Source organism: Staurois parvus, unplaced genomic scaffold (assembly GCF_062004578.1).
Source record: "Staurois parvus isolate SC_StPar_1 unplaced genomic scaffold, SC_StPar_1.0 ptg000608l, whole genome shotgun sequence".
Classification (NCBI taxonomy): Eukaryota; Metazoa; Chordata; class Amphibia; order Anura; family Ranidae; genus Staurois; species Staurois parvus.
In genome coordinates this window covers 1,103,673-1,120,520 of record NW_028318404.1, presented here as the reverse complement: position 1 = coordinate 1,120,520, position 16,848 = coordinate 1,103,673, and the positions used below count along the sequence as shown (strand labels likewise).

Below are 16,848 nucleotides of genomic sequence, written 5' to 3'. Positions count from 1 at the left end.
AGTGAAAAGCGTTTACCTGTCTGAGAGAGAAGACATCCATTTTCCTAAAAACACTAGATGAAGGTGGAATATGATGGAATTGGGAGAGGTTATATCTGGCTGACTAACAGCTTTGATTGCTAGTGCAGGATCACATTTTCACACCAGAATTAACCATGTGTCACCTAATGAATAAGAAAACTATCTTACTGGAAGAGACTGTGCATGCAACGTGTGTTCGTGCTAGTGACAAACTGTGTCCTATCTTTAAATTTTGTTGTTTTCACATGAAAGCCAAGAAGGTTGTGAGTAAAGATCAGGTCATACAAAGAAAATACAAGAGTGCAGACATTGTAATGTCATGAACAGACAAATACTAAATAGAAACTCTGGTACAAAAAAAAAGAGGTACATATGAGGTTTATGTTGTCTGGTGCACCCATCTGAACACATAACATACAAATTTACTGATATAATTTGTAGTCAGTCTAGGACTTCTCCTATAAAATGACACTGAACAAGCAGGAACCATTAAGCAGGATTAAAGAAAACAGTGGTGGATGATAGAAAAAACAGTGGGAAGGCATTGCACAGTTGTTTTGCATTCCTACCACTTATTATGTGGTTCTAGAATTGTCCTTGATGTCTGTGGGTAATGGTGCACTTGGTTTGCCAGTGGTATAAAGCCTTTTATGTCAGGTCTTTCCTGGAGTCTGACCATATAGCTACATTTCCATTGTCCCCATCTACCTATGATCTATATCAGTGGCCTCCAAACTGCGGCCTGGGGGCCAGATGTGGCCCTTTGCTTGCTTTTATCCGGCCTTCGAGGTATTATTCCGCCCACTGCAAGCAACAGTGTGGCATAGTTTCTCCCACTGACATCGACAATGGGGCACTATTCCTCCTATTGACAAAAATGATGGGGTATTATTCCCCCATTGATACCAACAATGGGGCACTATTCTTCCCTTTGACACCAATGATGGGGCACTATTGCTCCCATTGACACCTATGATGGGGCACTATTCCTCCTATTGAAACCAGTGATGGAGCACTTTTCCTCCCATTGATACCAATGATGGGGCACTATTTTTCCAATTGATACTGATGATGGAGCACTATTCCTCCCATTGATACCAATGATGGGACACTTTTCTTCCCATTGATACTAACAATGGGGCACTATTCCTCCCATTGATATTAACGATGGGGCACTATTTCTGCCATTGATACCAATGATGGGACACTATTTCTCCAATAGATACCAATGATGGGGCACTATTTCTCCCATTGATACCAATGATGGGGCACTATTTCTCCCATTGATACCAATGATGGGGCACTATTTCTCCCATTGATACCAATGATGGGGCACTATTCCTCCCATTGATAGTAGTGTTGGGGCACTATTTCTTCCATTGACACCAATGATGGGGCACTATTTCTCCCATTGATACCAATGATGGGGCACTATTTCTCCCATTGATACCAATGATGGGGCACTATTTCTCCCATTGATACCAATGATGGGGCACTATTTCTCCCATTGATACCAATGATGGGGCACTATTTCTCCCATTGATATCAATGATGGGGCACTATTTCTCCCATTGATACCAATGATGGGGCACTATTTCTCCCATTGATACCAATGATGGGGCACTATTCCTCCCATTGATAGTAGTGTTGGGGCACTATTTCTTCCATTGACACCAATGATGGGGCACTATTTCTCCCATTGATACCAATGATGGGGCACTATTTCTCCCATTGACACCAATGATGGGGCACTATTCCTCCCATTGATAGTAATGTTGGGGCACTATTTCTTCCATTGACACCAATGATGGGGCACTATTTCTCCCATTGATACCAATGATGGGGCACTATTTCTCCCATTGACACCAATGATGGGGCACTATTCCTCCCATTGATAGTAATGTTGGGGCACTATTTCTTCCATTGACACCAATGATGGGGCACTATTCCTCCCATTGACACCAATGATGGGGCACTATTCCTCCAATTGACACCAATGATGGGGCACTATTGCTCCCATTGACACCTATGATGGGGCACTATTCCTCCTATTGAAACCAGTGATGGAGCACTTTTCCTCCCATTGATACCAATGATGGGGCACTATTTTGCCAATTGATACTGATGATGGAGCACTATTCCTCCCATTGATACCAATGATGGGACGCTTTTCCTCCCATTGATACTAACAATGGGGCACTATTCCTCCCATTGATATTAACCATTTCAATACCGTGCAATTTTACACCTTCCTGCCCAGGCCATTTTTCAGGTTTCAGCGCTCTCACACTTTGAATGACAATTGCGCAGTCATACAAAACTGTATCCAAACTAAAATTTTATCATTTTCTTCACACAACTAGAGCTTTCTTTTGGTGGTATTTAATCACCGCTGGGGTTTTTATTTTTTGCTAAATTAACAAAAAAAGACCAAAAATTTTGAAAAAAACCCACATTTTTCTTTGTTTCTGTTATAAAAGTTTACAAATAAATAATTGTTCTTCATAAATTTAGGCCGAGATGTATTCTGCTACATGTCTTTGGTGAAAATAACCCAAATTAGGATGTATTTTTTAGTTTGTAGGAAAGTTATAGAGTTCACAAACTATGGTATAGATCTGAATATTGATCAATCCTGAAGTACTGACAGCCAATCTAATTTCTTGAGGTCCAAGAATGTCAGAACAGTACAGATATCCCACAAATGACCCCTTTTTGCAGAGTAGACAGTCCGACGTACTTCATAAGAGGCATGGCGAGTTTTTTGAAGTTGTATTTTTATGTCATAATTTTTCGGAAAATGAAAAAATTAAAAAAATTATTTTCACTATTTTTTTTTTACATACTGTCACCAGTGCAGTACAGCATCATCATATAACTGGCATGGCGGTTAACAGGGACACTGACTGGTGACAGTATGAAAAAAAAATATATATATTTTTTTTTTTTTTTTATTATATTTAATTTTTTATTACATTTTTTTTTTATTTTTTTTTCATATTTTACTATGACCAAAGTAGTACAATGTTACCATAGTAACACTGTACTACTTTGGGGAAGTGATCAGTATTTTTTTTTTTTTTTGTACACAATTTGCTTATAGCAAAGAATTACTTTGCTATATGCAAGCATTTACCTGAATGAAATCGATTCATTCAGTTTTTTTTTTTTTTTTTTTTTTTTTTGTGCTTAGCTGTGATTTGGTCACAGCTAATCACATGACATGTGCATGTGATTAGCTGTGACCATTCACAGCTAGGCACTAGTATACAATGGATGGCATCATGAATGAAGCCATCCATTGTATACAACGGTCATGTGACCTGCTGTGATTGGTCACAGCAGGTCACATGGTACCAGCAACGGGAGCCGGTACTCGGATCTGTCATCGGCCGTGTCCGAGGTGCACGGCCCATGACAGATCCCGCTGCTGCGCCGCTCTGCATTACCGCAAACGGCGCATGTGCGGGAGCACGCCAAATGGGGTGCACCCGGAATGAAGAGGCACATCTGAAGCCGCCAAACGGCCATTGGCCGGGCGGCTAATGGTTAATGATGGGGCACTATTTCTCCCATTGATACCAATGATGGGGCACTATTTCCCCAATTGGTATCAATGATAGGGCACTATTTCTCCCATTTATACCAATGATGGGGCACTATTTCTCCCATTGATACCAATGATGGGGCACTATTTCTCCCATTGATACCAATGATGGGGCACTATTCCTCCCATTGATAGTAATGTTGGGGCACTATTTCTTCCATTGACACCAATGATGGGGCACTATTTCTCCCACTGATAGTAACGATGGGGCACTATTTAAAACTAAAAAAAAACAAAACAAACAGCGCAAAATAATTTTGTTATAGTGTTAGATCAGTATGAAAAAATTAATGAACAAAAATAAATTTATTATATTTATTTATATAATTTATATATAAATATTTAATTTATTTTTGTTCATTAATTTTTTCATACTGATCTAACACTATAACAAAATTATTTTGTGCTGTTTGTTTTGTTTTTAGTTTTTTTGGTGTAGGTTTACACTTATGTACAGCAGCATCTAATTTGGTATTATTTTATATAATTTTGTTTGGCGCTGGTGATTTATGTTTATATAGATGAGGCACTATTACTTCCCCTAATACTAATGATGGGGCACTGTTTACTCAATGACGCCAGGACATTTTCTTCTCCCACTGGTCACAGTCTGTTCCCCCTAAAGTTTGAAGGACAGTAAACCGGCCCTTTGTTTAGAAAGTTTGGAGACACCTGATCTATATGACTATAATCTATCTCTGAAAACAATATCATGACACTGGGCTAAATGGTTAGCACTTCTGCCTGGCAGTACTAGGGTCTTTGGTTCGAATCCCAACAACAGCATCACCTGCCTGGAGTCTGCATGTTCTCCCTGTGCCTACGTGGGTTTCATCCCAGTATTCTGGTTTCCTCCTACAGTCCAAAGACATGCTGGTAGGTTAATTAGTTCCTGTCTAAATTGGCCCTAGTATGGATATGTATGAATGCGAGTTAGGGACCTTAGATTGTACGCTCCTTAAGGGTTAGGGACTGACGTGAATGTATAATATATATACATGTAAAGCGCTGCGTAAATTGACGGCACGATATAAGTACCTGTAATAAATAAATAATAAATCTTTGTTCACCTTCACAAACAGTGGATGGTTTATCATGTGACTGGTCAGTGGTGTAACGATAGTCTTAACACCTTAATATATGATGGCATTAGATGCATTCCTGCATAGAACACCTCTGACAAAATGGCGTGTGTGGTTCTGTGTTTTAGAAGACACTTTTCTTGCAATGTCATTGATCATCTTTCCTGTTTTCCCTTGCAGGGACCACCAGGGTTTCTGGAATCAATTGTAAGTAATCTGAATTACAAATCTTTGTTTTTTGTGGCTATAATAATGAAATTTTTTTTTTACATCAACTGTATACATAAAAATTTAAGAACTTACCAAAAGACCAAAACACACAAACTCACAAGGTTTTAGTTGGTATACTATGTAAGTCAATGATACAAATAACTGATTTTTTTTTCCTTGCGTCACTTTCTCGTACTTTTGTGAAGTGTAAATGTTGGACTTGCCTGACACAACACATCTTTGGTGTGGGTGATGAGCACACATATTTTGGCCAAAATGCAACCTACTACTCTATGATTTTGTGTTTTCTTGATTGTATGTCCTTTGTGGAGGACCTAAAGAGATATGTTGCTAAAAAAAAAAAAAAGGTATAGAACACTGACTGGCTGGTTTACAAGCACTGTGTATCATAGTCTGGCTGAAAAAAGACAAAAGTCCATCCAGTTCAACCATTAATTAAAAAAAAAAAAACGTTATCATACACCCACAGTTGAACCAGAGGAAGGCAAAAAAACCCAGCAAAGCATGATCCAATTTGCTCTTGCAGGGGAAAATATTCCTTCCAGATCCCCCGAGAGGCAATAAGATATTCCCTGGATCAACCTTACCTATAAATGTTAGCATCCAGTTATATTCTGTGTATCTAAGAAAGAATCCAGGCCTTTTTTAAATCCCTTTCTCTATATTTTAAGATATTCCTGTTCGCAATCAGTGGGTTATCCGAGTAAGACTTGGAACTGAGTTAACCCATAAAAATAATTTGAGTTCCTAGTGCAAACTCACTTTTTTAGAAAATAATTGTATATATTGAGAAGACTTTGAAGGGGGGGGGGGGTGGCAAGCAATATTGGGATGCAGTGTCTCTTCAACTGAATTTTGTCCCCCCTTCCCCAGGGAACAGAACTGGTTTGCTGAAGCAGCTACCAACCTCAGTTTTATCACCTTATACCACATGACACCCCACTTCCCACTACCCCTCAACATTACAAATGGGCATCGGGACTTTAAAGGGTAAGTTCACCTTTGGAACATGTTACATGTTCCACCCGTTTTTAGGGTGGAACATGTAACCTGTTACAGCATCTGCTGCCTCTCCTCCCCAATTCTCCCCTCCCTGTGACAGCAGGCAGGGGATCTTCTCGCCGCACCCGCTGTCACAATTTAAAGATAACAGCTGCATCATTCATTCACTGTTTCCTGTGAATGAATGCCTACAAGTTCTGTCAGCCATTGTGGCTGATGGCTTGTAGTTCTCAATGAATAATAAGGGCGCTCTTGTAATCCATTGATCTTCCTGTTCTGAGGTAACTGCCTGCCTGTATGAGATAAGGGCAGACAGCTATCCTCAGGGTCTGCAGGAGCTGGAGATTTCAGCCACGATATGCTGATTGCAAGTGCAATGCTTTGCAGATTCCTTAGCAAAATAAAATAATTGCACATTTTTTTTACCTACAGAAAAAGGTGCATCTATTTTTTATTTTTTTTTTCAAAAGGTGAAGTTATTCTTTAAGGTACATCTGTCATGAGAAAAATACAGAAGCCACCATTATGCACTTTTCATTCAAATGTTAGTTGACTGGATGCCTCTAACTTCTGTACTTTCTGAGTCCCTGGCCGGGAAGCATATAAGGATTTTTTAATGACTTCCTTTACTGTACACTCGTACTGGCCCCTGACTGGTAGTAAAGCTAGTCAGCATAGCACTCAAGAAACCATTTGTAGAAGGATATCATCAGTGAAAGCATGCTTATCTATCTCCACACAAGTTTACATGAAGGCTCCATGCACATTAGCATTTTTTTAAGCTCAAAAAACTCTGGAAAAAATGCTGGATAGAAAACACTGGATAAAAAATGCTGGTAATAGCATTTATTTAGTAGCGTTTAGGAGCGTTAGTGTATTATTAGCATTTTTACAGTGCATGTAGAAAACAGCTGTTAGGAGCGTTTTGGTAGTGTTTAGCAATTTTTTGGTGCTGGAAAAACACTCCAAAAAAGCTCTACAAAAACAATTTTTTTTTTCTGCTCCTACAAGTTGAAGCTCAAAAAATGCTAATATCCTAAAGTAGTGTGCATTGACACATAATAACACTATTTAGCTTCTAGGGGCAGAAAATAAAATGCTAATAACAGCTTTTAGGACCTTACAAAAATTATAGTGTGCATGGAGCCTAAAGCTGAAGTTTAGGTTTTTTGCTTATTTTTTTAAATTGGCACCAGGGACGATACTTACAGGAATAACCAGTGTCCCATGTGCTGGTGGCTTCTGTTTCTTGAAGTATTCTGACCTCTCTCCCCCTGGATATCCCACAGTTGTGATCTTCTGGTGTACGGGGGGGGGGTTAGTAGGAGCAGCGTCGTCTGTCAAAGGCACTCATTAAAAGGGCCGACTTTTTCCTTTTCCAACCCTCCACTCCATTTATAGAAGCTATACTACCAGTTGCCACAATGAAAGGCACTCTATGAATATGAGAAAGAACAGATAAATGAAAGGTTTACCTCCTTTATTCATATAGTGCTTTTCATTGTGGGAACTGATAGTACAGTTTCTATGAATAGAGTAACGGTGGGCATAGTTGGCAATTTTACCCGTGACAGGTCTTATTCACCCTACAGCACTGGAAAATAACAGCTGAAGGGGTATCTGGGGGGCAGAGAATGGAAGATTTCAGAGAACAGTGCAGCCACCGGCACACAAAACACTTGTCATTCATGTAAGTACCGTCTTTAGTGCTGATGATTAAATAAAAGTAAATCACTGAACTTCATCCTTAACTCCTGGACAGGTAATAGTCAGCTTTAACAATCTCTTGTTTCTGGATGCAAAACATGGAAAGTGCTGACCCATGATTTTTTTTTGGTGTGTTTGGGATTCACACCCAGAGACCTTCAGCTGCCTAGAGAATTTTCTGAACCTCACATGTTGCTGTATCTAGAACTGTAACTATGTATGTTGAGACCCCTTAGCAAAGCCAAAAAGGGGCCACCCCCTGTCTTTATAATCTCTCTATCAAAGGCAATTCCTCTTGTAGTCAAATATACAAATTGCTTTCATATCAATTCTATAGAGGTTTTCAAACTATAGATACTGCACCTGTATAGATCACTGGGTAGCTAGATACCACTGCTATGCTTCTAGACACCAAAACAGTTTGCATATAGGAATTTTCTTTCTTGCAGTGGGGTTACTTTTTTTTACATTTTTATTTTTGTGACAGAGTTGCTTCAAGGCAATGGTCTCTCTTCAGAGATTTGATGCTGCATTCTGAGTCAGGCCTTTAGATCTCTAATCAGCAAAGCTCAAGCTCCATGCTAAATGAAGGACTCTAGCTGTAACTCAGCAAGGAGCATTTTGGACCTGTGCTGGGAGACAACTGCTTTCACACAGAGAGCAAGGGTCCTCTCTCTGCAGCATGCTGGCTGGGGACCAGCTTTTCTACTCAGGGTATGGTTGCTCTCTAAAGAAAACTAACAAATCTTTGCACACCTTCTGTTTCAATGCACCTAGATGTATTTCGCTGATTTAAACTTAATGTTCAATTGAGCTTTAAAGTTACTGTGCCCCAACTTTGGACATGTCTGGAGCTGGCTCTGCCCATAGATGTCAGGTGAGCAATCATCTTCAGTCTGTGGGCCTTGTAAGACAACCCTTAGCAGTTACTTCAGGGGCTTTGTTAGATCTTTGAGCTAGCTGAGGTCATAGTCTCTTAGATTGTAAGCTCCAAGGAGCAGGGCCCTCCTAACCCTCTTGTATTGAACTGTATTGTCTCTCGTGATATTGTAAAGCACCGAGCAAACTGTTGGCACTATTTGAATCCTGTATAATAATAATAGTCTAGCTAGCCATGGCAATGTCTTAATATCACTTTATATGTGGTTTCATTCTAACACCTGTGCCTGTAATGTTACCCAATTTTTGGCAAGAGTCTGTGACAGAGTTGCATTGCATTAAAAGTGTGCTAAGGCCCTTGCCAACTGATAAGCCAGTGTATGCTGAATAAGGAGTAAGGAGCTTGGGGTTCTGCCTAACCAGGCTGTTCCCCTCATACCTTGGCAGTTTTGGTAATGTAGCACAGTGAGCTGCTGTTCATGTATAAAGCAACCAGTCAAATGACCATATTCACCAGTTTGAAACAGAATGTTTACTTCTGATTGGTTGCTGGAGTTCACTATTTCCCTGTTTAAAAAAACCACACTGACATTTTAGTATTGCTACCAAGTACTACTCCTAAGATTGTTTAAAAGAGAAGTATATGATTACATTTTATTTTAAAATCATACTTACCTAGGTGCATGCAGCATTGATCCAATGCTGCATCTGTCCCCCGCCGACTGTAAGGCTGTGAACCATCAGTCTCCGCTTTCTGCTCTGCCCCATTGGAGCACTGGGCTGTAGAAGGAGCGGGAGAGGCTGGCTCAGGCTCTCAGCAGCTCACTGCAAGCCTGAGCCAGGTGCCGGTCCAGGCTCCTGGGTGGATCCCGACCACATGGTTGCGATCTTTCCCCAGCCTGGATCTGCTCTGTGACATCAGCCGACAGCCAGGTTTAGCCATCCCTCAGCTGAAAATGGGTCACAGAACGAAGTGCACTCCTGTGTTCCACAGGAGAAGTACTGCCAAACAAGCTTTGGCTGCACTTCACCTTTAAAAATGTATCTTCCAATATGTATAGAGAGGGTTAGGATACAATATAAACTTTAAATAAACTTTGTTTTGGACTTCTATTTTGTTTTTCAGAGGAAAGAAGACATTAGTGAAAATTATCAAGCCCTTATGGACTCCAGTGGACCGGTATGTACATCTTTTCTAATTGCTATTAATTCTCCTATGATGCTTTAGTCATCATTGGCTTAAACAGCCGAAGCCCATCACTCACCTGACCTGAACTTAAAAGTGCAACTCCATGCAAACAGCTGAACTGACTGAAGTAAACTTGAATTGACGAGCATATGTGGAACTGTTTTAACTGCCAAAGGATTTGTTGCTTCTTTTCTGGATCTCAGGAGTGAACTTACTTGTGCTCTCCTGTGATTCAGATTCAGCCAACAACGGGCTAACATCACAGAGCTGGTCCAGGCTCTGGAAGCACCCCGACAATATTGTTGGGATTGGGCTATTAACCTAAATGTGTGAAAAGTAGCTGGCTCAGCCTTTCCGTGCACCACTGAGAGCCTGAAACAGTCACTCCTGGACCCTCCACAGTCCAACCCGGACTGATGCTGCAGGCGAGTATGAATGGATTTTTGTTTTTTTTTTACTATGCCCATTTCTCCTGTAATTCTAACACTGAATTGATATCAGAATGAACTCCTGACTTACTGTGCTCTAAATCTCTGAAACTAGGGTTCAGCATGGGTTTGTTAACACCCACTTACTGTTGCCTAATCAACTGCAGATAGGCTATTCCTAGCCCTGTAACTGTACACAAAAGAGGCAGGGATGCTTGTGACATCATTGACCTAATTTGGCCACAATCCAAGTTTGGACCAAATCCAAGCTCATCCTTTTTTGAAACCCAAAGCAGTGTTCTCAAATCCTGGTGAGTTCTCTTCAGTATATTGGTTGTGAGTGCCTAGTAAGAAATAGTTGTCTCGCTTTGAAGTTTGTTTAAATATTTATTGAGCAAAAAACAGCCAGTACATCTTGCTGAAAAAGGCTCCCCCTTCTTCAGGGCTTGAACATTATGTGACAGAATTAGAAGGAAATATTCTATATAGACTGGATTAGGGCTGAGTATCAGCGTGACTTAAACATGAGGACAGCCCTTAAGCCCTGCAAGATACAGGATTAATATGCAGATACTGATAACAGTAACTGACTACCAAGCTTTAGAGGGGTGTCAGTCCAGACCTCCTCCAGACTTGAACATCTCCAGACTTGAACATCTCCAGACTTGAGCAAGAATTCATTGTAAGACATTGCTTAGTGACAGAACATTGCAGCAGTGAAGACCATTGCAGGTCTAGTAGTGACTGTAGTCAGAGAAAATACAGTAATGTACCCACTGCTGGTGCATTGAAGTGGAAATAAACTCCCAAAAGGAAGTTAGTTCTGCTTTAATACTCAGAACCCACCAAAGCACCTCCCTCCCAAAGCAGAATTGCAGGGATTTTTTTTTCCTATTTTTTTTTTATTTACATTTTTAGCCCCACCCTGCCATCATTCTGACCCAGGCCAGAATGACATGTTCTTGGTTCTTCAGTCCCCCTGGGATACTTGCATCACATTTCTCAGGAGGCTGCAGGATTGGCACTGAGAGCGGCCCGGGAGGCGGGTTCGGCTTGTCATCAGAGTTGACTGTCTTCCTAGAAGAGGCAGCCAGCTGAAGAGGACCTGCAGTGTGGCTCCCGAATAGCAGATCGTAGCAGGACAACGCTGGATTCGCTGTGCAGGTGAGTGTGTGCTTTGAAGAGCACCCCAGCACTGCAGATAAGTGGGGACAAAACCGTGGGGGTAGTGGCATACTGCTTAAATTTACTGATGTGTCAATTGAAAGCTTTTCCCTTCTGCTGAAAGCAAACCTGTCTATCTGCCTTCACCATTATGGCACTCCGATGTCTTTCCTTTTCATTCTGTCACTAGTTTGCTTGCAGTAAAATTAGATATTTGACTATAGTGGTCTTCCCCTTAGTTGAATGAGCAGTTCTGTCTGCCCAATCAGTATCAGCATTGTTGAAGTCCTCCATAATTATAACATTGCCTCGCCTCCTCATCATTTCTAACTATGAAAAGAGATGGGTCTCCTCCTTCTTCTTAAAGTGGAACTTCACCCTAAAGGGGTCCCTCCCCGTCTATTTTGGGAGGAGTGGGTACCTGGTTTTGACAGGTACCCACTCCCACTTCAGGTCGGATCGCCACTGCGGATCTAACGGACGTTCTCCTCCCCCTTGCCCACAACCTTCTGGGACACATTACTAGTCACATATGTGCAGTGGGAAGCTGGCTGTCAAGCCACAAGGAATCACAGCCAGCTGTGCACAGTAAACATGCCGGCGCCGTGGACCCAAAGACCAGCGAAGAACCAGCCCAAGTGAGAACAGTGCTGGATCATTGGACAAGTAAGTGTCCTTTTATTAAAAGTCAGCAGCTACATTATTTGTAGCTGCTGGCCTTTCGGGTTTTTTTTTTTTTTTTTCCAAACAGGGCGAAGAACCGCTTTAAGATTAAGGGTCTATAGCATTCATCCACAGTTAATTTACTGTTTGTTTTGTCCCTATGAAGTTTCAGTCACAGAGACTCCACCTCTACTAACCCCATTGACAAGGTCATCTCTCATATTCCCCATCAAATCACTCTTGACATACAGGCAGGCAAACCCCTCCACCACTTCTACCTACTCTCTGATACAGGGAGTACCCTTGGATCATTGCAAGCCAATCATGTAAGCTGTCAAACCAGGTTTCCGATATTCCCACAAAGTCAAAGTCCTCCTTAAGTATCAGATGTTCTAGTTCCTCTATTGTTTTAACCAGGCTTCTGGCATTTATGTACATACCCTTTAAATATGTAAAACCATATATTCCTTTATTTTACCCTTTGCACTTTAGAGAATGCATACCCTAATTTTTTTTAAAGGAATAAAGAACTTTATCATGTTTATTTCAGTCCTATCGGAGTACTGACTTTATGCTAGTGGACCATGGGGGAGAAATTTTCAAGACCCTACACTACCTCAGTAGCCTCATCCAAAGTATAAAGAACCCACTGGGCACGAGAGACAATCCTGCCCGTGTATGCCGTGATCTGATGAACTGCCAACAAAAAATGGGAGATGGTAAGGAGATGTTTTCCATGTGGTCCATTATAGTGTGGGTTTGGACACATGGTGTAACTTTGGACTTTCTCAACAGGCACTTACTGGATTGACCCAAATGTTGGCTGTTCTTCTGATACAATTGAGGTCACCTGTAACTTCACCCAAGGTGGTCATACATGTCTGAGACCTATAACTACATCCAAGGTAGGAGGTCATTGATTGTCAAATCCTGGATATCTTACATAAAGCCATTCCTTTAGTGTATACACCTGTAAATACCTTTTGGATCAGAGCAGTTCTTACATTTCAGCTATAGCCATATTGATTTGGCAATAACGGACAGAAGTTAAGAATCCAAAGAGATATAGATATATACACACACAAGTTGTCAGGTTTATAAAGATGCAAAAATGTACAACTTACTAATATTTACAGTACAAATATTTTAATTTTAAAATTGAGTAAGTTTCTTTTAATGCATTCCTGCAAAAACAAACACGATGAAGACAAACAAATATAGCATGTATAAGGAAAGTTGGATGTTAAAGTGTTACTAAACCGAGGACCCTGCATTCACTATATCTGGTCTCCCACAGTACACAGAACATGGAAGTGCAATTATTTTAGTAAATATATATACCAATATTTATTACCCATCACCAGATATCTGTAACTTTACCAATGTGATGCCATCTTCCACATCAGTTATGCATTTAACAAATTTACACATAATGGACATAGAGTAACATTTGTGTCTTCCTACAGTTGGTTTTCGACGTTGGCCGGGTTCAAATGAATTTTCTTCACCTCCTGAGTTCAGAAGCAGTACAGCACATAACTCTCCACTGCCTTAACGTCCCTGTGTGGGGCATCGCCTCAGACAAAGTCCCCCCAAAACCCTTGCGCTTCAAGGCTTGGAATGGACAGATATTTGAGGCAGGAGGCCAGTTTCGGCCAGAAGTCACACTGGATGACTGCAGGGTAAGATTTCAAGTAGTAATATAAACCCTCATGAAAAGAGAACAATCAGCCAGTATTTGAATGCGATTATCATCAAACTGATCAAGGCAGCCTACTACGACTATTATTGGTTTATTTATTCGTTTTTTTCTTTTCAAAAACTTGTTGAAAATTGGCATTTGTGTGGCCAGAATTTGTTCTGTTGGAGGGTTCTCCTGATAACTGTTTAGAGCTGTCGGGAACATAGCTGTCTTTCTAAGGAGGGGCTCTGCACTGAAGTACAGTGTAACATTAAAACAGCTTTAATCCACTGTGCACAGTGAGAAAAAGCAGTTCTATTTCTTCTGAACTGCAGACTCTCTCTAGCTACTGTAGTACCAATAAATGAAAAGGAGTCCTTAGATGTACCATGACTTGGAGGTAGATTGCTGCTAAATTGGGATATTTTCTTGTCCCTCAAAATACTGCTGCAATCTGTTTATACACAAATTGGCAAGTCATGTCCCTTTTTGTATGGATAGCCAATAGATTTTGAATTTAGTTTTGGATAGAGTAGGAATATATATGACCTGTATTAGGTTAATTTCTGCTGTTTGTATCCTGCTGAGAACATTTCCCTTTGCTTCCCTCCTTGAGACCAAACAGGAAAACTCTGCAAAGTCAGGGTAATTTCTATTTTAGACAGTTGTCACTGAAACATGTTTTGTTCTACTAGTGACAACTCTAAAATTTTTAATTTCATTATACTTTATTTCTCAGGAGCAGTGGTCAACAGGACAAATAGAGGGGCAAATATGCCCAGCTGGTACATAATAGACAACAATAAAAACTTGACAGAGTGGCTATCTAACTATTTATTCTCTACTCTATATGAGCCTGGGATTTTCACATACAACCATCTCTAGGGTTTACAGAGAATGGTCTGAAAAAGAGAGAATATCCAGTGAGCGGCAGTTGTCTAGACAAAAATGCCTTGTGGGTGTCAGAGAAGAATGTGCAGACTGGTTGCTGCGACATTCAGATGGTAGGGTCAGAATTTGGCATAAACAACATGAAAGCAAGGATCCATCCTGCCTTGTATCAGCGGTTTGTGGTGATGGTGTAATGGTGTGGGAGATATTTCCTTGACACTAGCAAGGGCCCAGTGAGTGTACAATGAAATTGTAACTTCACAAAACATATAATCTATACAAAATAGCATTTGCACCATTATTGTGTAGATACATCCTGGTAGAAATATGAACGCTCAGGGCAGTATCAGAAAATAACTGCCCTCACAAGTGGACATGGAGCCCAAGCTGCCATACGACAAGTGTATAAATGTTTAGGGGGTCTCTCTGGGAGGGTTGTTTAAGCGCTCATTCTGCAATGAAAGAGAGTTCCTCCATTTTCTGAAAAAAGTTCCCAGCAAAATGGGGGACATCTAATGCAAGTGAAGCATTTATAAAGCATTAGCTGAGCACTGGGGAGAGACAGTGGAGATTCCTGTATCCCAGAGTGCACTGGGGAAAAAAAATAGAGAACTAGGACAGGGCAGTACCAGCCACTTCTTGTTTGTACGGACAAACCATGTCGTAACACCATTACTTCTTTGTGGAAGCAGAAGACATCAACCAGCCAGCAATACTGACAATGCCAGACAGGAGCAGAGGCATTGAGCATTATTGCCAGTGGCAAAGATTTTTGTGTCGGCAAAACTGAACTGGACCAGACAAATTGTAAAAGAGATCAAACTACATAAATCCATCTTGCAGAGAATTCACAAAACTGCTTGCTATCGCATGACAACCTAGCTTCACCTCTGACAGATCATTTCATCTACATCACTTCCCACTAGCAAAGAAACACTTTCCTGAGCATTTATCAAGTGCATTCTTAAAGCTTTTTCAACACTTCATAAACACAATGAAAGCACATCATAAATGCTGTAGGAGCGGCAATGAGCATTGCTTCTTTTTTCATAATCAACACACATGTGAACGAGTCTTCACATCAATAACATATATATAAACTTGGAAGGAATAATAAGGAACAATATCCAAGAATATGCTGATGAAAAAAGTATCATTAGTAGTACCCAAAAAGAACTTATGAAGGACTGTTCTTGCCAGACCAACCTTTTACATTCTATGAGGTGGTGAGCTGTAATTTGGATAGAAGAAGGCCTGTTGATGTGATGTGTAGATTTCGCTAAGACATTTGATACAGTACCTTTTACACACTTAATTTTCAAACTAAGTTCTTTAGGCGCTGATGAAATCGTATGTACCTGGATAGAAAACAGGAGTATGTCCAGAGGCTGGTGATCACTGGCATAATTTTCTGAATGGGCTGGAGTTGTGAATGATGTGTCCCAGGGATGTGTCTTGGAACCAATTCTTTGTAATGTGTTTGATTAACTTTATAGAGGTTGGAATAAATAATTTAATGTCAGGGTTTGCTGATGATACAAAGCTAAGTAGGGCAATAACTTCACAACAGGATGTAGGCATTTTACCTGGAGACCTAGTTAAAATAGGGGGGGGGGACTAGATGATAGGTGAGGTTTAATAATTAAAAATGGAAATTAATGCACGTGGGAGCTAAAATTCAAGTTACTTGCTAGGGGGAGATCCTCTGAGGAGAATCCTAGATGGAAAAGGATCTGGGGGTTCTAGTATGATCACAGGATCAGCAATAGCATGCAGTGCCAAGCTGCAGCAAGCAAGGCTAGCAGAATATTAGAATGCATGAAAAATAGTATTTACTTGAGATAAATCTGTAATTCTACCACTTTACAAAACCCTGGTTTGACCACATCTTGGGTATGCTATCCAGTTTTTGGTAACAAAACTTAAGGAAGGATGTCCTTGAGCTAGAGGGAGTCCAGAGAAGGGCAACAAAACTAATATGAGGAACAACTACAAACATTAAACTTATTCTTCCTGGAGCAGGGACGCTTAAGAGAGGATTTGATCACAAAATACAAATGTTTAAATGGTGATTGTATCATTGTAAGAAAACTATTTGAACAGCTTCTTATCCAACTTTGTGTGGCTGCATGTCTTTTGATTAGTCTTAAACTGCATAAGGGGTTCTTTATTGTTAGAGCGGTAAATATATGAATTCCCATCCAAAGTTATTGGTGTCAGCGGGGAGCGTAGAAAAATTAAAAAAAAACTTTTAGATGTTTCTTAGCAAACACAAGGAACAGGGATCGAAATTGTAACAGTAT

The 16,848-nt window shown here is 40.5% G+C and overlaps 1 protein-coding gene across 2 annotated transcripts in view; it reads left to right on the top strand.

Annotated features, from left to right (window-relative positions):
- The window catches only part of COL27A1 (collagen type XXVII alpha 1 chain), a 592,361-nt gene that overhangs the window by 569,941 nt on the left and 5,572 nt on the right, over positions 1 to 16,848 (top strand). For both annotated transcript variants that reach the window (XM_089692938.1, XM_089692937.1), the window contains exons 56-60: positions 4,891 to 4,917; positions 9,656 to 9,709; positions 12,524 to 12,692; positions 12,769 to 12,878; positions 13,440 to 13,655. In XM_089692938.1, coding sequence (XP_089549064.1) covers positions 4,891 to 4,917; positions 9,656 to 9,709; positions 12,524 to 12,692; positions 12,769 to 12,878; positions 13,440 to 13,655 — 576 coding nt within the window. The remainder of the gene's footprint in view (positions 1 to 4,890; positions 4,918 to 9,655; positions 9,710 to 12,523; positions 12,693 to 12,768; positions 12,879 to 13,439; positions 13,656 to 16,848) is intronic.